Genomic DNA, 25,773 nt, shown 5'->3' with positions numbered 1-25,773 from the left:
TGTGAAGGGCAAGGCCCTGTTGCTGTTGCTCTTGCTGAAAAACAACCCTGCTGAAGTAATTCCTGATCCCTTTTTTTGCCCTGCCAATGAGGTCAACAGAGTTCAATGTCAGACGAGCAGTTGGTGGTTGGGCATCAAGTTGCACGTGGCGAGCACACTTTTGTATTGCCACCCCCGCGGCATCGACAACCCCTCTGGCCCTTAAAGGATATTCGTATGCATGTATAGATGCACTAACTTACCTTGCAACCCTCGCAGGAATGCACGCCGTAATGGAAACCGGAGGCCTTGTCCCCGCAAACGCGACACAGCACCGTTGTGCCATCGAATTCTGCAAAGAAAAGATGCCAATTTGAAGATTAATAACCAGAAAATAGCATTAAGGATATTGATGAAATCTAGGGGGTAACAAGGGTTGAAGGGTTCAAGTTATCAGCAGTGGGAAAAAGAATTTCACCATAGTTGAAATATTTTCAAAATTATTTAACATTGTGGAAGAATAGGAACAGTTATATATAAAGTTAACCTTATTTCATTGTCATTGACAATACATTATATCTTGTTAGTTTCCCAACAACAAGTTAGATGGCAAAGTAATAAAAATCAAAAACCTATTTATCAGCTTAAGGCAAAAAACCATCAACAACTTTCATTATCACTTCCATTTCATAATCGAAAACCAAAAACAAATCAGAAGAAAGTCCCCCTTAAGATCGCACGTAATACTTTCTTCAAACAAAAGCAGCGCAATACCAAAGACGAAGAAAGCAGTAAAACAAAATGTGCGAGACAACAACAACAAGAAACTTGTTGCTGAACTTGAGCTCGTTCTTGGCCAAAGAAATGTTACGTAACTTTCACCGACAGGTAAACAAGAAATAAAAAAGGCTACCAAACCAGAAGAAAGTAAACAAGGGAGAGCACAAGAACACGAGAAAGAGCGGAGGAGAAAGACTTTCTTTTGGAAGGAAACAAGTTCTTGCAACTGAGTGAAAGACTTTCCTCAAACAGGTTTTGCTTTGATTCTTTCTACATGTTGAGGAAGCTCCAAAGAAAGTCTTTCTCTCAGTGGCAGAATATCTTCTTAGTTGCTACCCTTCTCTTTCTCTTTTACATATCTCCATCTCTCTTTTTGAACTTCCTCTTTTCCTTTACGAATCAGACACGCCACGCTTTGTAAACAATTGTAAATGGCAAACAATGTTCATGATCTTCACGCTGCCATGGCCATCATCATCATCACGATCACGATCACCGCGATCATGAGCAACTTGTATCTGTATCTGCTTTTTGCTATTTCTGTGCCAGACTCACACAACTATATGGTTGCAATGCCGACAAGTTCACTGACATTTCGCACTGTCGATCGTTGCACTTTTGCATTGCCACCAAACAGCAAAAACAACAACAATAAAACAGGCTGCCAAGAGGAAAAGGGGTGGTGTGTTTCACTGATCTTTCGCACGCCACTGACTGAGTTCGCTTCGAGTTTCCAGTCTGATAGATACATAACTATATATGCAGATATATGAGTGATCCACCAAGAGAGTGTAGTTGGTCTACTTTCAACGTTAGCCAAGTAATTAGGTTTTTATGGTAAAATTATGCGAAGCAAGTTGATGGATCAGTAAATATCTGTTAATTCTCCCAATTAACATTTAAAGTTCAAGAGCGTTTATTAATATCTATTGACATCATCGAAAACAAAAAAACTATTTGGGTAGCATCAGAAATCGAATCTTATATTTCCAAAAGATAATTAATCAATCACTTGTATCTGACTAGACTCACAACTAGGAAGCAAAACATCGCATTCGCCAGTGCCTCTTATAGATACAGATACAAAACCAGCTGTAGATCGTAATTGAAGTTCTTATCAGAGGAGAAAATCAAATAGAAAGAAAAACAATCACTGCAAACATATATACTTGAACTTGAAAAAAAGAACAGAAATTTGTCTTTATTTAATAAAATATTATTCTTGTTTTTCGGGTTTCCTTTGTGATGTTTTTTTTTCGGGGAATTTCGTGGCACACATTTAAAAATATTTCATTGGGGGCGTTGAGAGAATAAAGAATGCCAGGTTCTGTTCCCATCTCCCTCGAACACCGACACTGTCTCTCTCTTTTTTTCCTAATTCGGAACCCATTCGGAATCGTTTGGCTTACGTCATTGGCTTTGTGATTTATATAAATATAGGTTTTTTTGGCAAGAACTTGCCTTTGTAATAGATTCGCTCATGGATTACCAAATTGTGTTCTATAAACAACGGCGGCAAGGTCAGTTGAGAGGCCTCTCAGTCTGCCCCCTCCCTATCACTGTCTATATCCCTAACCCCACTGCCCCTCTCTTTCTCCATCTCTATCGCTGTCTCATCGCCTTGGGAACTGTTGGCATTCGCTAATCGGCGACACGTGTAATAGCCTGATAAATATTATTCTGTTTTCTTTCGGTGTAATAATAGGCCATATGAGGAAGGTGCTTACAGGCGATTGTTGTTGATAGTTTGTCGTGATAAAGATACTCAGTCGGCTGCTTTTGCGAAGTATCTTAAAATTCACAAAACTATTGTTTAGCGATTAGTTAGTTTGTTTGCTGGGCCATGAATAAGGCTGACAGAAGAGAGCCTTTTTAATGTGTTTTATCTTTGGGTTTTTATTCAAATTTTATGGGGCATCATGGGTTTTTAATTTTTTGACCTTAACATAGAATGTGAGTCAAGCATATAAGAAATTCTGTTTCCCTTGAAATATTATTATCTTCTTCTTAAATATTTCAGTAGAAATAACATTAAATACGCTATTAAACTAATCATTTTAGTATAAAACAAAAAATAAATCTTTTCCAAACAATATTTCCCTGTCTGTGAGATTCTAGCTAACCGAATAATCTGGCTGCCAAATCTATGGGAATTATCTAATACGCACTGCTCATACACACACTTACGCAGGAAAGCATGCTGAGGCGACCTTGAAAGTTTCATTCACTTCACACGCACACACACACGCGTGGTTAAGGAAAAGGGGCGGGGGTTTTGGGGGTGTCTGCGAAGAGGTGGAACGGGCACTATCTGAAATACTAGAAATAAGCCAAACAAATGGCAGCTCCCCTCACAAACACACCCTCGAAGAGTACACAAACACAATCAAATTTTCGACTACTCAAAATATTTATTAACACAAGAGCGAGCGAGAGGGAGGATCGCTAAGAGAACGAGAGGGAGATATTGCCATATTGGCAATGTTCTGTGTGAGTCAAAAAGAAAAAAAGACTACTAAATTAAAATTTGACATTGAAATTTTTGCTGCTCTCGCGCCCTCTCTTTCTCGCTCAATCAATAAAAGTTTCGCGCGTGCAGGAGCAACAGAGAGGGGGCGAGAGAAGCGTTCTCGCTCTGCCTACAAACTTCGATGCGGAAATGTTCGGACAGGTTTTTCAGTTGCTTTTTATTTTAGCGCCAGTTCAATGTATCGTTTAATCAAGTCAAGAATACAACAATTTTATTCAACATTTTTGTCAAGTTCAAAAAACGCAACTGAGGTCAACGAAAAAAAAAAGGTATATGAGGGATACACCTTGTAAAGTGGGCGCGTTTTTTAGTCACCTTCGCTGGGAGTTCATTGAATTAACAACTGCTGCCTAAAATTTCGATTATGCAATGGGACTCAACTTTTGGCGGGAATATGAAATTAATGACCTCTCAATGAAACAGAATTTTTTGAATTTCGAGTGCATTGCTCTTTGAGTTTGTTTTGCTTTTCTTTGGAGGGCCTTGCACTTTTCGAGGGACTCATAAAATTATTGAACTTTTTCGGGGGTTACTGATCGAGGCGTGGGAACGTTTACTTTTTGCAATAAATGTTCATGTGTCATGTGGATTTTTAAATGTTATTAATAAGGGGAATATGAGTCTGTGCCAGATCTTCTTATGGCACATGATGTTGTTTTTAATTAATTTAATAAGCCATATTGACAGAAACCCTCTACAAAATTTTCCCAACTGAGTTGTCCCAATCAATTAGCGAAAAGTAAAAGTACCCAAAACTGAAATTCCCAAACAAAACTTTGCCCACCAATAAATTGCAATAAGAAACACAAAATTTGTTACTTTCGATTCGCCGATGGTTTTCACTTTCAGGTCTTTGGCCGCTTAATAAATTTCTAAAATGCACAAATAATTGTGCCAATAAAAATAAACACGATCGGACGAAAATCAAATGAAAAACGAAATAAAAGTCGAATTGAGTAAACTTTCCAAGTGAGCAAAAGTTCAAGAGCCGCCTACGAAAATCGAAAAGCGCCGCGCGAAAACCGAAGAAAGAAAATACAAAATAAAGCAAAAGACAAATAAATTGCGAAGAGCAATGGCAAGGCGAACTTTTCTTTTGGACAATTGTAGCGTTGCAGCTTGACTTTCACCGACATTTATCCGAGGGGTGGTCGCAGGAGAGGTGGAGGCCTGGTGGAGTCATTAACCCGCTGCTATGTAAAAATGTCAAAGAGGCTTAGACCCGGTTTTTTTTTGCCCGTAAATTGGCCGCGCATGCTCAGTCGCAGTAACAGTCGCCTTGGTGAAAAGCGAATTTGGCTCTGACTTTGCCCAAGTCAAGCTGCAGTTGGCTTTTCACTTTCGTTTGGCGGCAATTGAAATGCGAAACTTGGCAAACGGATGCACATCGACCTGGTCGAAACCAAAACAGCAAGAAATTCATTTGCGAATGCGAAAAGAAATCCAACGATCCAGCGATCCAGCGATCCGCGATCCACAGGGTAGCAATGAACTTGGAAACCGACTTTGTCATCGCTCCATCTCTTTCGCCCAGTTTTTCACTTGGTAGTGAAATGCAATGCCAACACACAAACGCATAAATAAATATCGGTGGCATGGGGAAAACACACACACTTTTGGCAAGTGAAGCAAATAATGGCAACGGCGGGAGTAGGTGAGCAATGGGTGGGGGATTGGAAATTGGAGACATAATCGAGACACATATAAATATTGTTTTGGTTTTCACTTTCGATTTGCCTGTCAGGCCACTAAGTGTGAAATGCAATTGAATAGGTATTTCGGTTTAATCCGTCAATATGGAGATAGTTTATAAAAGTGATTTTTTTTGGCGTTTTCTTAATGATCACATCATGATAGTTATTAAGATTTTTAGTAGTAAATATAATTGGCTAAGCAATCAAGTTTTGAATTAATACATTTTTATGTGTTAGATAATATTAAGACTATCCTTCAGCTCATTCCCATTTCCCTATCCGAATATTCCTCTATAAACACCTTGGCAACACCCAGATCCCAGACCCTAGAACGACCATTTCTGTTGCCCAAGGTTCCCTCGACGAGTTTTATTGGAATCCACAGATTAGCCCCCCAATAAGAGAAATAAAAACCACTTTCAACCAGTTACCCTCTATAGGAAGAACTACCTTGACTCATCGCTTGAACTGCAATTGCCCCTATACGATCCGATCCAATATGATCCGAAGTCTTTAGGACGGACTTGAACCGGTTGCTCATAAGTGCATTAACTTCCTTTAGTCATAAAACAAAAGCCTGGCATTGGTACAGTTATATTTTCGGTTAAACAACAAATAAATAAAAATAAAATTATATAAAATGAGAAAAACCGAAATGTGGTGAGCGCCAAGCGCGTTCAAGTTAATTGAACTTACTTGAACTCGAAGCTAAAACAGAAAATCATTTCGGATGCGGAACGACCTTGATGACTGAAACTGACTGACTAAACGGCGATCATCGCGCTGATAATGATAATTACATTGATAATGATGGTCACACGATTGCGGTACGTGTGACGTCACAGCAATTATATCGGGGCGCCACCTCGCGAATTTCCGCCTTAGCAGGCCAATAAGCCTAATGCTAATTGGCGGGGGAAGGTCAAAAATCAAATCAGATCAGTAAACAGCAGATCGGATTTTCACTCAAAATCCGCCCATACATACATATATCATTTTTGAGATATTTATACCGGCGTTTTATGGTTTGCATACTTTTGGTTTTCAAGGTTTATATTTTGTCTAAAACGGAAGCAAATCATATGATTGCTTATTTTATGAGATCGATACGGTTTTCTTATTGGCCAAAATAGTTGCCAATTCTGATCAAGAAGATACGACTTGTGATTCTATTTGTCTTCTTAGTTTAGAGTCTTATTTATTTCCGACTATTATGTAATTAAATATTTTTAATACATTTTTAAGATTTCAGTTTCAGTTTTCATATCACATATCCTATATCTCTATCCCATAAAACTCACCTATATTGAGCTCTGGTTCTCCCTTTATCGAACTGGCCACAGTTGTATCCATAACTGGGTAGGACTTGATGTATTCCGGAGTTTGGGGTCGCGAATCTGCTGGCACTACCATAATACCACCCGGGTGGTGCAGATTGGGCTGCGGAAACCCGTGAGGAAACATCGCTTGTGGGTGTGGGTGGTGCTGAAGGTGATGTGGTTGCTGCTGCTGCGGCTGGTGTTGTTGCTGTTGTGGATGGTGGGGCAGGGACTCAAAATGCTGGAGCATTTGCGGCTGTAGTTGCTGCTGTTGTTGTTGTTGTTGCTGTTTCACCACCACACTTGGTCCAACATCGGTGGTGCTAACGGCATTCGATTTGCTTACGAAGATTACACTGCTGTGGGGCAGCTTGACAGGAGAATTTGGAGAATTCGAAGAACTCGCCATGGTCACACCTGTGGGTGGCACAGTATCCAGATCTGTGACAGGTGCTTCCAGGCTCCCGAATTCCGTTTTGAAAGTGTGTCCCAGGCCCAACTTGCTGTTGTGCTGGTAATACGCCGAAACACTGGTATTCGGCGGTAGATTAAGTGCGTTTTCCAGGTGAGAACGACCAGTGACCCCCAAAATAGGTGGTGCTGTGGTGCTGGGCTGTTCTGGTGCGGGCGGGGCTATCATATTGACACTCATTGTGCTGCAGATCACAGAGGTCTTGGCGCTATCTGAACTGTCCGCGGACATTAACATTTTGTTTGGGGATTTTATCAACACTTTTGAGGGAATTTTTCAGAATAATTAATTTATATTTTTTAATTTAAATTTCCAGCCTTAGGCATAGTTTTGGTTTTTGAAGCACTTGGTAAGATATTATTTTATCCTTTGCATTGAAACTTTGTATCTTATTAGTACCCTACTCGGGCGAAGTTTTCATGTTTTCTTAACACTTTTAAAAACTATTGAGAAAAGGTATTATTCACTTTTGGTTATCCTTTTCACGGAGAATTCACTACACTGCTAAAAACTCGCGACTCGCGAAATGGATCAATCGAAACGGAACGGAACGAGGCAGAGAGCCGACGATCTACGCGTTGCGAGTGGCAGTTAGTCAATGAAAGGAAAATCAACATTCGCGTCGGATCTTGTTCAGTTTTTTCGGCCAGCCGACCCTGAGAGCGAACGTCGACGTCGGCGGCGATAGAGAGTGAGAGAGAGGGCAATGAGAGCGCTCTCCGCTTCCCACTCTCTGGCACTTGAAACATGTGCTGCCCATCCACCAAGCGAGTGCGAGCAAGAGCACTCGATCCCACAGATACCGCGTTTATGCGAGGCCTAATTCAAATTGTATCCGTAGTTCCGAATTATGTTAGGATATGCAGAAGGTACAAAGAAGTTTGTTCAATATTTTAAAACTATCACATTTTTGAAGTACACAGCTTATTCTCTATTTCGAAATATAGTTTTCATACCTTAAATTATGAACTGATTTCCCCAACTAGACCCCGCATAAACTCAGTATCAGTAGTGGTAAGAGCCAGTGAGGGTGAACAACAGCTGTGAGAGAAACACATGTCGCTCGATAAGAGAGTCAAAGAGAGCTGTTCATTCTCTCTCCACATATCCACATCCATCCCCTCCCCTTGATGGAGTTCAATAAAACTTCGGCGGAGTGAAAATTTATGAAATTACATGCAATTAAAAATTATATCACTCACAATAATGAAAAGTTCGGAGCCGCGGGATAGGATCGTTGACTCTCAGTCGTTGACACTGGGCGGAAAACATGTAAATCAAATATTTACACGGCCAAGAGGCAATAAACCCCACTGAATGCTGAATAAAAACTTCGCCTAGGTCAATGCTAAATTTATTTCCTGAATCGCTGAGCCACGTGTGGTTAAATAAGGAGACCCCCGATAACCCCTACAAGCCCACCACCCACACATTTGACCCATTCAAGGCTAGACATCCGACGTCTCACTCGGCCGTTCTAAAAATAATCTTTGACTGACTGAGTTTTCCTTGTTTTCAATTTTCAACTTTTCGGCACATTTGTTCGGAGGGGGAAAATTCAACAAATTTTCCTAGGCAGGCGGGAGGGTTTTGTTTTTCTTTTCGGAATAGACGACATGTTTTTCTCCAAACAAAAACAGAAATATATTCTTATTTTCTTAGTCTTTATGGGGGTATTTCTGTGGGAAATGTGGAAATTGTTTGGCTAAATTAGCTGTTAATACTCCTGTTTATTGAATGGAATTGACAACGTCTTTAACACCATTTGTATTTGGGGGAGGAAATTCTATTAAGCAGATCTTTAGCACTTTTAAATTGTCTTCTTGAAAATTGGAAATGAGATAAAAAACTTTGCGTACAATTATTAGATTCCTGAACCAAGATTAAAAAAAAAATATATATATTCAGAAAATCATACTGAATTTGTACTAAAAACAAAGTCACCTAGAATTTCCCAGACTTCTCTTTTTCAAACTCAAATGTGGATCATTTGTTTCTGGTTTCCCCACCCATCTCCATCATCCTTGGATCAAGTCTCTTATTACTATAAGGCCTCTGCTCTTCGATCACTTTCGCATTGGTTTGCTGACGTTGATCGCCCACCGGACTCCGTAATCAGAAACTCGAGCGACATAATAACAATAAAAGCACATTTTCCTTCAGCCGGCAGACCCAAACAAAAATAAACATTGAACTTCCTTATTAATGCAATTTCAATAATGACAACAGTCCAAGGCAGCTCGAGAGTCAAGTCCCCGGATCCGTGAGTTCGAGTCTGTATTCATATTGTATATGATGGGGCAGACAAAACGAAAGTGGAACCTCCGAGGCGATCTCATCCCGGGGTTCAAGTGGGGGTCAAGTTCAATGAGGGTGAACTCTCCGAAAAAATTTATTATTATCGGCATTCGGGAGATGGTATTTTCCTTTATTAGTCCTCAAGAGGTTATTAATAATAACGTGTCTGGTCATAAAAATATACATTTTCTTATCTGCAATTCGGGAATGCCCGACTGACTGAATTTTGGGTTTTCTTTAATGTAAGGCACAGGCCTTCTTTTTAGTGAAACAAAATTGTGATGATAGCAATGAGTGTTGTTAGCTTGAAAGGTAAAAGGTAGCAAGATGTCAAAGTGAAGGTATAGAAAATTATATCCAACCAAAAACATGGCTTATTCCACGATCCCTTGTTTAAGCCTTTCCACCCGCATTTCTCATAACTTTATTTTTTCTGCCAATTTCCAAAGAGTTTCGCCATGTCATGATCTTGCCAGCGATCACTGCTCGCGATCGTGGGGCGAGTGAACTCCTTGGAAATGTCATTGGCTTTCTCCCCCCTACAATCCCATACCATCCCATCCGATCCCATCTCGTCCAGAGTTGTATCTCGTCGCTCTCCCGTTTTATGTTGCGAATTTCATTCCGTTTATCAGTACGAGAGTATATGGCATATGAGGCCTGGCTGGCAGTTACTTAGTCACTTAGTCACGACAGCTGGATCAAAGTACTCCGATAAAGAAGTGTCCCTGACGCAGTCTCGCCTTCAACTCTCCGGCCAACGCAGAACGGCATACGGCGTACAATTGACCGATAAATTGAGAATGAGGGCCGCACGCACATGGCAGAGAAATGGCTCAGTGTGTGGCATCAAATTTATATTATTTTACTTATTTTATTGTGGTATAATAATCATTGACAATTGGTAATCGGTTGACGAGCGGTTGAAGGCTTCCGTGCTACTCTTTGCGTACCCCATTCCCCTTGCTAACCGAACTCCCCTGATCAAGTTGAACGACTCTTTTATACATTTTTCCTTGTGTATTTAATTTGCCAAAAAAACTCGAGCTTGCCATAGGGAGTAAAGTAAATAAGATCAAACGAAAAAAAAGATAAAATAAAATAAAAACTTCCCCGATAAGTTGTTAACAATTTGGGCAAGTAGATTTTAGAACTCCGAAACCAGTTTCGGATTGCGTAACCCCCCGAATGTCTGTCTGTCTATCTGTCTATTGCTCTTTGGTTTATCTATGTGTTTGAGTATCTGTATCTATATAATTAACGCACAATGAGAAGGTGCGTGAGTCCGTCGGTCCGCGTTCATGAACTCGGTCAATTTGAAGGCCAACCATTTTGCGGCTTACGCATTGAAAATGTGTGTAGTGGAAACTAGTGTTGTTGTTTTTGTTGTCATTCTTTTTTCGGTTTAGCTCTTTTTTGTGATTTTTCGTACTCGAGCAATTTAATTTTTTTGCGTGGCTTCTTTTTTCCGGCATTGTTGTTCTGGTAGGATTGTGTCGTTGATTACGCATAATTTTTGGGCCTGTTCATGATGTCATGGCAAAGGGGGCGATCGGCACGAGAACGAGCCGAAAATATGCACGATATGTATTCTGAAGGTTGCCCCCACTTGAGACAGGGGAACATTTCGCGATTGGAATCGACGAGGAGAAAAATTAGGCTGGCAAAAGTGTCAGTTGGAATAAGAAACCATTAAGAACTGTGAAAAAGTTTGTTAATTATTTTAGGTTCTGAATTAGTTCGGCCTTACCTTTACTTAATGAAAGTATAAGTAGTGGAAACTAGAATGAACTTAGAATCTAAATAGTGAGTAATGAAGAGGTAATGTGATTACCTATAAAATATCACAATCAGCTGGCACTTTAAATATAGATCACTTTTGATAATGACAATATTATTCATACACTTTATAGTTTTGCTTATAAATCCTGTACAAGGTTCTTCAAAGCCCCGTATAAAATATCATTGGGTAATAAAAAATCTAATCGCCTGGATCATATAATATTTCACTATTTTTTCGCTTTCGCAGACAGTTTCCCGTGCGGAAACCGTCCCGATTACCAGGTAAACCCCTGTAAGTACAGTACTTCCCCCTGAAGAGCCCCACCCTCGTGTGTGAAACAGATAATGGCCGTAATACATAATAGTTTTGGGGCAATGCCTATGCCATAATGGAAACTAATCGCAGATCGGGTGTGTGCGTGTGTGAGAATTACGAGTACAGTGGAACAACATGCGCCTTATCGACGTAACCAGCCAGCACAAACTTAAATAATAATAATAAACCCTCACACACACACACCGATGGAAAAGGCAGTGACAGTTAGTCTCTTATCGGTGAGCCTTTGTTATCAGCTTCGAAACCAAAATGAAGGTCAGCAGCACAAATTCCTCGGCCCAGAGTTTTGTTATCTCTGTTCCTATATGTCCGTCCCCCTTCCACTGGCTATCCCTGTCTCTTTCAATGCGCTTTGTTCCCCCGCGTCACTTTTTTAACTTCCCTTTAAAAGGAGGGTGTTATAATTTCCGCCTAAGTTTTCACATTTCTAAATTAATGTATTTAAGTTTAATTTAGTTTAGTTTTACCTAAGCTGTAACTGTAATTTAAGATCCTTGTATCAGTAATCACTGCATACTTTTCGAACGTTTTTTATGAGATTAAAAACCGCTAGAGATTTGAGGGTAATCAGAATTCAGAAGTGCTAGAACCTAAAAATCGGTGAAATACAGATTAATTTTATTTAAAGAGTATTCAGAATTCCCATACTAATTCTTGCCTCAGTCCCACATTTGTTGACTCTGCTCTTTCTGATAAAAATAGCTATTAGAACAAGTCAGAGGATGTGGGTGGAAAAGAGGCAGGGGGTGAACAGGTGTGCTTATCAGCAGTTGATTTCTATTTATTCCGGACTCGCTGTATTTTCGTAGTTTTTGCAAAAGGTTAAGATTCGATAACGGTTTTCAAGGTCCTCGACAGCTGATAGTTCGGGTACAGTTACATAATCTATGCAAAGCTTTCCCTGCCCACGCTTTTTTATTAGCCAAGGTCGTTGGAATTTTCGCCCATGCGTACATACTTGTATTTTTTATCGCCTGTTGGGAACTGCCAAATTCTGAACCAAAACAGCCACACATCTTGACCATGGCCTGGTCTCAGTCTATTGAACTGCTTTCCTCCATTTCGCTGCCACTTCCTCTTGTTTGCACGAACCCAACAATAGTTATAGGTTTTTGTTTGCTGCATAAACAATTAGTGCCGAGTGCCAAAAATATCAAAGGAACAAAAAGTGTATGGATACGCAAAGTATCTAAAAACTATGAATACTATGCGAAGGTTAAGAGGAAGGTCGTGGGGTCAACCTTTTGAGGATATTGAACTAGAGGAAAACATTTTGAATAGAAGAAAGAAATGGTTTTTTTAGGTAATTAATGTTAAATAATTTATAGATATCTATCTATATCTATAAGTAAGTAAGTGCATGTATTACGATAATATTTATACAAGATCCAGAGATCTTCCGACTGCAACTCGAGTTTTCCATTTAACCTGATCTTGGGGTTTTCCTGGTTGTCGCTTCAAGGAAATTTCCAGAAAATGCTCCACGGCTGGATGCTCCACAGCATTTTCCATTTCCCCATTAAATCCTGTATAGTTTTTCCACTCCCTCCCTGTTCTTTTCTCGTTCTGGCATTGTACTTGAACTCGTTTCTAGACACCATCTTCTGCTGCTTCTTGTGGTTTATCTACTTCTCGAACAACTCCAGTCGGTTCTTTTCGGTTGTTTTTCTAATGCCGCCACGACTCGCCTCAGCTTTTCCCATTTTCCATTTCCCATTGTTATTATTCGCTGACATGCAAGGGCAGGAAACGCATTCTCTTATCGGCGAGCTGGGGTGTGGGTTGCAGTGAGAATTAATCAAAAGTGCCTTGGAGCAGACGCCTCCACTTGAGCGATCCGATCCGATGCGAGGCGATGATCACTCAACTCAACTCAAACTCGAGCCTCGACTCGCTTCAATCAAGGCGCATTGAACGTTCAATGATCTATCCCAATAGCAACGCTCATGCCCCGCTTTAAAAAGTGAACTCGACATTGAAAAAAATATAAAACCGACACACACACAGCCACATACACACAAAGCCAGCAACATCGATAGCTAGACTTACCAACAAGACAGCGAAAATTGCCGTTCAAGCATTGACATTTGAAATACCCTTTTTGTTAGGGTAATAGATAAATATATTAACTAAATATTTATTATCCAATTATTATTTTGTTGCTAATTTCACGACCTTTTATATTATTTTTTTTGCAAAATATTGATATTATATACATTAATATACATGATCTCATTAGGGACATCAAGTTGGCATGGTTTATTTTTGGAATTTTGGTTCTGCAATTAAGCTTGATAACATATAAGGCAGTGGAGCCCAAAAGTGGTTTGACACCTTTTCTCAAAAGTAGCCGTAGTATGCAAAGTATTTGTATCTTCTTTTCTATGATAACCTTAGTTCTGCATCTCGTGTCCCCCATACATAGTTCTGGTAATACTTATAGTACTGTTCATTTATAGAGTATTATAGCAGACATCGAAGAGCGCCAGGAAAAGAGATAGCACGTTCGGTGAGCGAAAGAGAGAGCTGAATCTGTGTGAAGTTCAAAGCCACTGCACTGAGGCTGAGATTGCTACGAACCCCCATGCCCCTCATATCATCCATCCACTTTCCTGCGATGTTGATGTAGGTTCGTTTCGTTTGGATTCGTTTTGTTTTTCTTTTACTTTTTCTTGTTTCTTCTCTTTTTTTATGTCTTTCTATGGGGAGGCTGCACTTTTGCTTTCCCGCTGCACAGATTTTCGCTGCTGTCTGTGTGTGTGTGTGTGGATCTTTGGATTTTTCCACTCGCAGCGGATCGCTCATTGAGGGTCTTTAACCCTTCGGGCAGTGCAATGCACTCTCCCTCCCTCCGTCTCTTTCTCACCCATTCCCCCCTTCTCTTTCCCAACCGTACGTCTTGTGTGCAATTTTTTCTTTCTTGCACATTCTTCTTTGGTCGCCGTGGCTTTCGCATTCGCATTCGTATCTATGCCTAGTTGCGTGCATTGACTCTACACACAGATACGCACGCATACATTGAAACTAAGGAAAAAAGGGGAGTGGGTGGGGGGATGGCTTTACGACTGCTTACAGTTTTGTAACTGTTATTGAGGGTTATTCGCACTCCAGTAATGCCAAACGAAAGAGAGTTGATCTGTTTAATATTCGAGAAATGGCGAAAATTTATATTTCAGTTTTTACAAAGGAGTTTAGGTAACCATTTTTGTAAGATACCAAAGATTTATTAAAATTACTACAATAATTTAATTTTAAAAAAATTTCGGAATTACTTTACTCTGATTAAATAATACTGTAACAAAGCTTAGAAATTGTTTATTTAATTTAGATGCCAATATTTTAAAGCAAAGAAATTTCGAAGAACTTAAAATTATTTCTTAAGTTTTTGAGATAAAAATTATATATTAATGATGCTTTGTTTTCAAAACTACTTAATAAATAAAAGTCTTTAAACATTTGTTAAGGTAAGGTACTGCTTAATTTTTAAGTTAGACTAAATTACCATCCCAATTCTAGCTGCAAGCTACGATTTGGTGGGAAAATAGCCAAACTAACAGCATTTGAATTCACACTCCGCAGCTGCAGTTTTAGTTCTGCGCCCCCTACCCCTCTCCGATCGTGCTTAGTTTGTCTGATAAGCTGCGCAGTTTATTGACTTGTCTCGCTGCCTCTCGCTCTTGCGCGGGCCACGCATGCGCACAGTTGGCCAAGTTGAATGCACTTTTGGCCATGTTTTGCGAAAATTGGTAATTGCCGCACGTGCTTTCTATGATTATGCCAGAGACACAAAACCTTAACCCGGGCTATCTTACTTAGTTTTCCCACTGCTGTATCCATCTATCTATCCGCATTTTCCAGTACTTCTGTTTAATTGGCAATTTGCACTTGGTCGGACTGGTAATAAGCGCTTGAACAGGCCTTGAATTATGGCTTTGCAACCGATAGACAGATAGATTCGAACGGTAGTTGATTGGGATAGATACGGGGATAGTTAGTAACAGAGAACCACAGATGCCTAATGGCCCACCGGAGGGTTGAAATATGGCCAAGACGCCCAAAGAATATGACTCTAGCGGTAGATGATTTATGAATGGCTTGGGTAACAAAAGTGGAAGTATATCAAGTATAAAAGATGGACCGAATGTACTAATTCAGATGGAAAGGATAAAGACTTAAACAAAGATATTTGTATTAATATATAATTACGATAAGAAATATTAGTAAATATTACAGAAAGCTAGTAAAAGTGATCTACCTAAACGTTTGCATTATTATTAAGACATTCCTAAATACAAATGCAATTTTAATCCAAAGTAAGATAAACTTTGTATTTTATGATCTTAAAATTTCAAGAAACTTCCATCAGCTAACAACATAACAAACTTAAAGCCTACTAACGAAAGATCTTGACGTAGAATTCCATTCAATTTTTTCCATTCTTCTCTATCGATTCTCTATTCTTTGGGCGCTAAGCTTTCGCCACTTGACCAAATCGAATCGTGGGGAATCAGCCAACGAGCCGAAAGGAAACCGATCAAACCGCATTATTTGATCAAACCACTTTTTGGTCAATAGGCTGACAGCTGCCGCAGACCTCGACATAAAAAACAGCGCACACACAGATTGATATCTCAGTCGGTAATAAGTGCAGAAAAGCCATAAAAATAACATACAATATATGCACAATATGCCAAAAAAAAAAAGCGAAAAGAAAACAAACCGAAGAACAACGAAAATCAAAAGTCAGGCAAACAGAATGTATATAAACCGATGTATATTTGGGAACGTAATAAGATTATGCGATATATGTATGGTGGCGGGTAAGATGAAACTTGGACTTGGACTTGACTCCAGTGGAGAAACAATTCGTGCGAAAGTGAATGACCTCCATTAACCGAAGTCTTGTCTTCTGTAGAATTGTGCGTTCTTCGCCGCCGCGTCTTCTCACTTCTCGTTTCTTTCGAAAATTCGCAACCCTTTTGCCAGTCTCTCCGCTTCTTGGCCTTAGCATAATAATTAGTGAGCCAAAAAAAAGCAGATATATAATAAGAAACTGGGGCCTGGAAGAGAGTACGCACAAGACCCGAAATTGGTCTGCTGCTGCTCGTCGGGGAATTTGAAACCTGTTTGAGCACATACGCTTTTAAACGTGTTTAGCATAATTTTTCGTATGTTTTTTTTTTTGTTTTTTGCGCCTGTTGACTGATAATTTATGAATGCGAAGCGATGAGCGCCAGTGCCCCCTTCCCCGTCGTAAACACAAGGAAGTGGAGTTTAATGTACGATCTGGCGGCCATAGAACACGCCTGAAAGCTATGGAATAGAATCAGGTGGCAAATCGATCGACCATCGAGCGCTTCTGGTTTCTGATTAGATTATTGCCAAGCAGGAAGAGTCGAGAGGTCGAGAGACCCTTGGGGCCTTTGAGGTCGAGTGTGGTGTGGTATTTTGACAATTATCACAAACAGTCAAGGCAGTTCAGGGGGTTCGCTGATCGCAGAATTGGAAGAGTGACAAGTTGATCACCAGCAAGCGATTAGTGAGGCAGTGGGTTTAGATCAGCAATGCCAAGAATTCTTATACTAATAGTGTTTTTTATGGAGAAGCTCAAATGTGGTTTAGAGAGGGAGATTGTTCTAGAGATCTCAACTCAAGTCTAAGAAGGAAAGGTATCTTCAGAAACCTCTTACTTCTCACTGAAGGAATATCGATCCTAAAACATTGAAATGATACTTCAAGTAGATTCAAGCAAATTACCTTCTTAATTAAACTCCTTGTTTTGAAAGGATCATGATGATTATTCAAAATTCTAGGTGTTCTATTCTGCGAGAACCTTGCCATGTTCTAGAACACTACAAGTGCCTGCAGTGCAGCCCAATAATCTCTTCTATCCACTAACTGTACCCATGAATGGGTGATCTTCCCCCACCAATTACCTGGTTAGTCCCCGGGTCGAATCCCCGATGCCCCATGTCTCCCCTCTGGACTTTCAATCGTTGTGGTGCCAGGCACAGAAGTCAAACACCCCGTCGACCAGTGTCGAGATTGTTCGGAGAGTTCGTTATACTATGCCATGCCACAGTCGGCAGTGCATTGGCGCTTTCTACCACATGTGGCCCCCTTTGGCCCCTTTTTTTCAACAAGTCGGTTTCCCCTTTTCATCCAGCGATCGCATGCAAAATAGCGCGAAAAAACTGGTATGCAACTGCAATTTAGTCGGGTGAACGGAAGGGGACAAAGGGGAGGTAGACGTCAGCTGATGACGTTGCCAAGTCAAAGAGAAACCCCCTTCCACGATCGCCCCACCTGCACCCCTTTGGCAATTCCCATCCATGATTCAGTATGCGGTGAGTGTTGTTGACTCGGTCGACGATCGCAGGTCGCTGCACTGCCTCCCTCTCTCTCCGCTATAATAGGCCCCCCTCTTTCTGCAGTACACTGGAAAAAATACATTTTTCGATATATTTGCAAATGCATTATTGAAAATTTTCAGCACTGGGCATAATTTTTGATAAAGCAGATTAATTTTAAAATCAAAATAGTAAATAAGGATTAATATTATTTTTTTTAAAATTTTTCTGAGTGTACTGAAACTCAGTGGAGCATTCGAGTGAGTTTGGTGGGCAACTATGCTAGTGATACACAGCAGCAAATTGCAACTGGGAACTTGCAACTCGCAACGGGCGACTAGCAACAAGCAACTAGCAACATGCAGCATGCAACGACAGCCATGAAAGTTGACTGACACCTCGATGGCAGGACTTTAACCCACAGCAACCCAAACAAAGTGAAATTGGTGTTCAGAGTCGAAGTTGAAATTATTGGGATGGGAGGAGGTAGAGGGGCGATATGCATTTTCCACGTGTTGCACGAACGTTGGCACAAAATTGGCTCAGCTGCATTTTTTGTGAAAGTTTTTTTTCGGCATTTTCTTCGATGGCTTTTTGATAGTAATTTATAGTTTATTAACTTTATGGACCGAGTGCATTGACTGGAAATTCAAGGAGGGGGCAGGAAAATCAGGCAAACTCCGCGGCAAACTCTTGCATTTTTTTCTCGTTTTTTTGGAGGTCATTTAAATGCCGTGGGTGGCAGTGAAAGTCGGCTAAAGCTGGTAAGGAATTGATGGGTTGACTGACTTGTGGAGAGATGGAAAGAGTTGTGTTGGGGTGGCGTCTCAAAAGGGAGAGGAAATTGAGGAAATTCCAGGTGGGTGGCTGTCGAGTAGGTGTGGAAAGGAAAGCGAGATCTGCACTCGCTGATAAATAGGGAAATTTACATTTTATTGAGTTTTGGGATGGGTTGAACCCAATTTGCAACAAAATTTGGGTGAAAATAAATCGTCTGGGGATGGGAGATAGTATATGATTTAGCCAGTAACTTAATAAAATCAATTGCTTAAATTATTATTTTGAATTATTTGAGTTTGTTGTATCAAAGACTGAACCTATTTGGTTTATATGATTAGACATCTTTATTAAATGAAAAATTTGTAGAGCTAAACTTTTTTATGATCACTTTATGTGAGTGACATTTCATTGGGCACTTCACGTTATGAAGTGGTCAAGTGACTCAATCTGGTCAAAGAACTTGCTGAACTTTGGAGTTCCAGGAAAAATCATATGACAATACCATAAGCTTAGACTCCACAGAGCCCGCTTACCAGAAAACCCCCAGCGACCCCCCACTTTTAGGCCATTCCCTCGACACCTTTTTTTTGCGTATAAACAACGAGAATAACAAAAGAAACGAGAACTACGCCATACGAATACTGTGGAGCGAGGAAAGGGCGATAAAGAGAGGTGAGAGGTGAAATGGTGGGGAGAAAGGAGGGGAGAGAGACATGGGGAACAAACATGGTTGCCCAACCGAATTTGGACCGTTTGGAATTTTGTTTATTTGGGACAAGTTCACTGTCGGCCAGAAGAATCCAGAAGAATACCGAAGACAGAGAGGGGGGTTCGGGAAGATTGGGAGGGGTGCAGTACCCCTTTTACATCATCTCCCGTCTTGATTTTCGTTTTCCTTTACGCTCATATTTGTTTACAACTTTTGATTTTTTTCGTTCTTTCTTTTTTCCGGTTTCTGTTTCTCTTTTCGCGGCACTTTGCTTACTTAATGACTTTCTACTTTTTTTTTTGGAAATAGTTGGGGAATGGGGCTTATGTAATGGTCTATTCCTTTATTGTTGTTTTGACTGCCGCTGTCTTCGGCATTTGGGAATTATTATGACTGTTGGTTCTGGCCTGTTGACTGTTGCTGCTAGTTGTTCCACGCTCGATTCTTTCGTAAACAAAATTTGGCCAGAAAAGAGAAGCATGAAAGAAATTGTCTATTAACGGTATTTTGCTAAAAGAGGCTTTAAAAACTGCGCAAAAAATATTTAGAGGGAAATTTTTACCCTTGGGCGAGCAATTAAGTTCAGTGTTTTCGTGCAAATTATGTCAGTTTTGTTCATTTTAAACTTGCAAATTAATATAACGGTTGCTAAAAAATCATTGAATATATATTTTAAATATTTATATTAAAAAAGATTAAGAAAATGATAAGGAAAAACCATGCAAAAATATATCTCTTACTTGAAATTTCTTCAAAATATCTAGGAAAGCTCCCCGTTTTCGTTCAGAACCTTAACCACCCCCTCTAATTGGTAAGTATTTTAAACCTTTGTACTTATTCTGACAGTTCTGAAGGGACAGCTGCAGTTTCTGGAAAATATACATATATGAACGGATGCAATTTCGATCTTATCGCCGTGGCAACGCTTTTGGCAACCCAATTAAAGACGCGTGTTTGCCCCTCCCCATACAAAAGAACCTTCTTCAACGACAAACGGGGCCAGGAGTAACAAACAAACAAAAAGCCCAAAAGTTAATTCCCAAAATATTGCTTCCTTTATATGCTTTATATATCATTATCATCAACGCAACAACAACAACAACAGCAACTACAGAAAACAACAATGATCTCCAAAGGCGACGCAACAAGTTCAAAAGAATCTTTTGTTTCTTTTTGCAAACTCTTTTTTATCGCTCTCCGATTCGCTTTTTTGCATTCAGAACAACACGGAAAGCGTTTAAGTAACCGACAAAATTTGTATTGCAAAACGTCACAGCTAAAAAAGTGACGAATACACCAGATAAAGCGAGAGACTGAGGGGAATTGCAGTCTCTGGGGGGTTAAAGGATCAGTGGTGTGGTCAAGCGGGATTACTAGAATTCCTTTTTTCAAATATTAAAATGATTATAAACACATCATCATCTAATAAAATATTTAATTTTTGGGCTTAGTTTTGGATAATGCAAGTTGATCTTATTTTAAGTTTTTTGCATAATACTTCTGTTATTTGTAATCCCCCTAGAAATCTCCACCCGTGGACTTTCTCTGTTTGTTTTCGAATTGCACTCGGTGGATTTTGTTTGCTTTTTAGCACTGCTCTCTTTCGGCTGTTTTGCACATGTTGCGGATTCGCAAACGGGGTGAATGTCATCAGGATTGTGATTGTATATTTTCCCGGCCCGGGTCAATTGCCTCTTGGGTAACTCATGAAATTTCATTCGTCAGTTTGTGACAGATGAAAGCGCTGACGAATGCCGATCCAAATACAGAGACTACATAGTGGGTAATGACATATAGCTGATTGTATAATCGTGACGGGACGCGATTTCAATCGAGAACAAATGTAAGCCACGGCGATAATTACATTTGTGGGGGGTACTTTGCTCTGATTAATGTTCTCGCTCAAATCGATTTCGCAAGTTGTTTAAGTTCTGCGAATATCTTATGAAATGTTTAGAGAGTTCAGTGATAAGTGGAAGGAACAAAATGAATCGATCGACACAGTTTATGGGGGCTGGGGAAGTTCATGAACCGATCTCGCACTGAGTCACAATGGGAAGTCGAGCAGGTTGTTGACATTATTTGAGTTCAACTTTTACTGAAAGTGATTGCTGTTTATCTTTAAATTAATATTCCTGGTTTAAGTTGATATGCAATATGTTTAAATAGTTGGTTAGCAATTCGATGAGTATTTAAAAATATTACTAAGATGAAATACCTTTCTTTTGTGTAATTTTATGGAGTGTAAAATAGAGTAAAATATTATTCATATTAATAATTGGTCAAGAGACTTGTCAGTAAGCACGTTAAAACGGGTAGTACCCCAAATATCAGTTAACAAAAACCAAAAAGCGTAAAGTCATCTCAAATTTGACAAAAAAAAAATCTTTTAAAATTTTTGCAATTTTTCTCTTTGCCATTACAATTTCCAAACTTCCCTTGCGGGCAAAAACTGTGTTTTCTCTACGTCGAACAAAAACAAAAGCAAAAACCCAAACAGCTAACTGCAATCAACAACTCAGAAGACACAATAACAACTCGAGCGGACGGACAGGCATTTGTAAGTCAACGAACCAAGAGGATAGGCCATAACAACAACTCCGACAGACTTGAGCCGTGTGGAGTATTTATCTATCGTTTAGTCATCTCGTTTTATTTGATTTTCTTTTCGCACATGGGCGATTGTGCGAGTGAATGGCCCAGCGGCATACTACTTACTATATCTGTATATATGTTCATGTGTAGTGTGCTCTCTATAAGACCCATACATTTTCACAATACCCATACATTTTCACCAGCGACAACGTCCTTGCTTCAGTTAACAAGATGCCAGCCGAGCAACGACAACGACAACGTTGTTGGCAAAATGACGCTGCGAAACTCGTTGTCGTTGTGTTGTTTTTTAGATGATATTGTATGCGGTATGGGGTATGGTGTGGTATACCTCGTTGCTGGGTTAGTTACCCCCAGCGCAATGGCAATGAACCAGAGAACCATTGACCGACCAGAGAAAGACAGACGATGCCGATCGACTGCAACTTGCAACACGAAGATCGGCTCCGCGATCGTTTCCAGTTTGGCGAGTTCAAAAAGCACCACAGAAACTGGTTTTATTTTCGCAGTCAACACACAATTTGCAACACGACGACCGCAGACGCAAAGTGCAATGATCGCAACGAGGCTGCAGATCGAGTGGATGGTTTCGCCAAGTGGAGGCGGTCATGTTCGGGGGTTCCAGGGGTATACAAAGTGAATGCCGGATTCGGTGGGCAGTGGCAGTGGCAGTGGTGATGACGTTGGTGGGACCAACAAACAAACAAACAAACAAAACAGGCGGGAGGGGGAGATTTAATATGCGTCATTCGAGGCGTGGGATTCTGTGTGGATTTAACAGTCAGACAAGCCTTTAAATAGTCAAATATGGTAAAAGGAGTTCGCCACAGGCAGTTTACCGAGGTGATTGGGAGAAAGGAAGTGCAAATTGAAATTTGATGGTGGAAAGTGTGGGAGAAATTCGAAATCAATTTAAGAGCCATTTTTGTGATCAATGAGCCGAAAGGTAATGATTGGTTTTATGCACAGCTTTACAATTATTAGCTTAGATAGGCTTGCTATGAAAATTGAATGCTATTACTTATAATAATTGAAAAGCTGTTTACTGATTAGCTTTTAGCCAATCTACTAAGTGTTTTCCTTGAAGCCGATCAATACCTAAAGATGTTACATAGATTCCAAAACTGTATTACATATTTAAAAGCAAATATGAAGTGGGAAATCTTTAGCAACTAGACTAGGCCTTATTAGTAAACTAAATTGAAGAAAATTGTATAAAATCCATGTAATTGAATTGGAATTGAATTAGGAAGCCCAAAAAGGTATGTACAATACCTGACTAAAATCTATAAATTCCTTTGTTCGACCCACAGATATTACTGCCTAACCCAATCTCTTTTAGCTTGGAGCAGCAACCAATTCTTAGACTGCCAAATCTACATAAACCAACTGATGTTGAAAGACATGGCCGAGCTTATGTACCTAAATATGTATCTTCTTGCCAGATCAGCAGTTTCCCTAGCTCGGTCAGTCAGTCAGTCAGACCCGGGCAGAAAAGCAGAAAACGCTTTTGGCCAACTCAGCTCCACGGAATTATAAGGCAAACCAGAAAAGCGAAAACCGGGCAGAAAAGAAACCGCCAACAAAATTTTCTGTACCAAAAGCTATATAGCCCTCTCTATAATTCACATTGTGGCTGTCTCTTTCTGGTCGATTGTGGTCGTGCCGAAATTTGGCAATGAACTTGAAACACGTGTAAGAGGTATGAATAATTTGGCCAAGACAAAGACGAGGCAACCGAAAAAGCGTTGGCCATAAAGTCGTGGTAAAGCGCGAAGGGGAAGAACTTCTTTTGTAATATTTTGCATGATTTACGAAATTTCTGGGAGTCTCTTTCGGCCCCCTTTTCGTTCTTTTGCTCCAGGGTTTATTGTATTTTTAATTATTTTCGTCGTAATAACCTAGATTCGTGGCATCGACCGAAACCAAGTCCGAGTCCGAGTCCAATTTCGAGTCACTTGGTCATATAATTTCTACCTTTTCCACCATAATGCTTGTTTTTCTTCAGTTCACCTTTTCCTTTTCTGGTTGATTCTATCTGTTTTTGCGTTTCTGATTTTTTGTACAACGCCATTTTATTCTCTTTTTTACTCCAAGTTGCTTTTTTTTACCTTCTTTTTAGTATTGACTGATGAATGGAATTTTTTGGGAATTTTTCTTGATCTTTAAAGTTTATGTTGATCTATACATATTAACTTAGAGCCAAATAATATTTATTATTTCTATATAATATTTAATATCTTTCATATTCTCAAAGCGTTTTCCTTCCAATAGTTGACCAACTGATATTCCTATCTAAAGAAAATCCAACTAAGAACTCTTTTTATATTCTCAGCAGCAATAAGACCTGTTCGGACTCTACAACAGGTACCAATAAAAACACAAATATAAGGCATAAGGGTAAATTACGACTGACAGTTCATTCATCAAGCGAGCCCACGAAAGAACCTTTTGAGGGCTACGCCTACTGTCTTCTACCTGCCTCAAAACTCAAGAACTCAGAACTGAGAACTCAAAAACCATAACCTAACGCACTTAGGAAAACAGGCTCGAACAGATCCCAGAAATTTCCAATCGGAATAGAACGGTAACTGGGCCCACAGGCACCTGTGGCAAGGGAAATTAATGATTCCATCGACCACTCCTTGGATTCGTTGGCATACCAAATGAGTTCCTCGATTCGCCACAAAAGGTTAGGGCTTATTTTCGGGGTTCGTATCACTCACCTGGAAAGGTAAGAAGTGGGGAATAAATTATCAGCCAAATTAGTCAAAAAATATCGCATACAACATTGTAAGGGTAATAAAAAACAAGCTCTAATCAAACTTAACCAAAGGGCTAACCCCCACCACCCTATTTTAGATCATTTCCGTGTTTATTCGGCTGTATTGTTTTTGCGTTTGATTCAGTTTAGGTTTATGACCGACCCAGGGCCAAAACAAAAAATGGTTAAGTGCGCAAAAAGCCCTTGTTGGAGTTCAGCGCGCCCATCTATATATGTACATATTATATGTACATATGTAGCTTCCAGGTAACTAGACGGAACCTTATCTTATCATTGAAAGTGCACGTGAACGAAATGGGCAAACATAATCGTATGCATAGGGGCTAATATCGGACAGCATTTCGGACCATGTGCGACCCTAAACTCAAACTACAAAATTAGGTTGTTATATTTCGTGATAGGTAATAATTCGCTTTAAGTTATTTAAATTTAAATATGTTAAATTAATCAAAGTATTACCATAATTATAGTAATTAAGTAACACAAAGAAAATAACAACCAACATTCAACGTAAAGTGAAATCTAGATAATTGATTAAGTAGAAACATAAATTAGTGATTAAATCTTGCATTTCTCATAAATTATCTCCCAATTAAAAAAGGTCATTAAATATAGAACTAATAAATTATTTAAATTCCGTATCTACAACGTCCATAAATATATAAAAGTTGCAAAAATGTGTACATACGTGTTAAAGAGGCTTTTAACAATGGTATGTTTAAATTATGCAAACTTCTTATGCCTAACTAATATTGTAATTAATATTATGATTAACAACCCAATCATTTAATAAATAATAAAAACAAACACAAACATCGGATAAGACAGGAAATCGCCAGCATTGAAGGTTAAGTCGCCTGGCAACCGACAGATGGCGCTGCGGGGGCAAATGGCTAATTGCGTATCCAAGAGATACATTTGCTTATTTTTAGCCACTTAGATACAAATTGCGTGTGTGCGTTTGCCGAGTTCACTTAGCTAGAAAAACAATGAAAAATTTTCAGACGGACAAAGTTCTGCTTTTGAAGTACGAGTACAAAAATTGTTTCGAGCAGGCCAAAAAACATTTAGCTCTCTATTTTAAAATGCGTGTACATGGATATTCATTTTTTTGTGCATACATGTGTGTGTGTGTGTGTTGGACTCATTTTCGGTGTACATACACAGAAAATGATTTCGAAGTTCAAGGTCAGTAAACTTGCTACGCACACGCACAATGGAAAATGAAACAAAAAACACGAACCGAAACACGAAGTGCGGGCAGCGACGCGGCAGAGAAACCGACCACGACGCACTCGTTGAATGATCTCTCACACACACCAGCACATGCACTTGAAACGGTTGC

General features: G+C 39.7%; 1 protein-coding gene across 3 annotated transcripts in view; it reads right to left on the bottom strand.

Moving 5' to 3' along the window:
• LOC108108489 (ecdysone-induced protein 75B, isoforms C/D) overlaps positions 1 to 25,773 on the bottom strand; it is a 106,427-nt gene that overhangs the window by 43,111 nt on the left and 37,543 nt on the right. For 2 of the 3 annotated variants that reach the window (XM_017216544.2, XM_041818165.1), the window contains one exon: positions 243 to 331. In XM_017216544.2, the coding sequence (XP_017072033.1) occupies positions 243 to 331 (89 nt within the window). Of the gene's footprint in view, positions 1 to 242; positions 332 to 6,284; positions 7,360 to 25,773 lie in introns of those variants that run through there. The other variant, XM_041818164.1, reaches the window with a different exon arrangement.

Source organism: Drosophila eugracilis, unplaced genomic scaffold (assembly GCF_018153835.1).
Source record: "Drosophila eugracilis isolate 14026-0451.02 unplaced genomic scaffold, ASM1815383v1 contig_2154, whole genome shotgun sequence".
Taxonomy (NCBI): domain Eukaryota; kingdom Metazoa; phylum Arthropoda; class Insecta; order Diptera; family Drosophilidae; genus Drosophila; species Drosophila eugracilis.
Note: the sequence above shows the minus strand (reverse complement) of the source record. Positions and strands in the feature narration are given on the sequence as shown.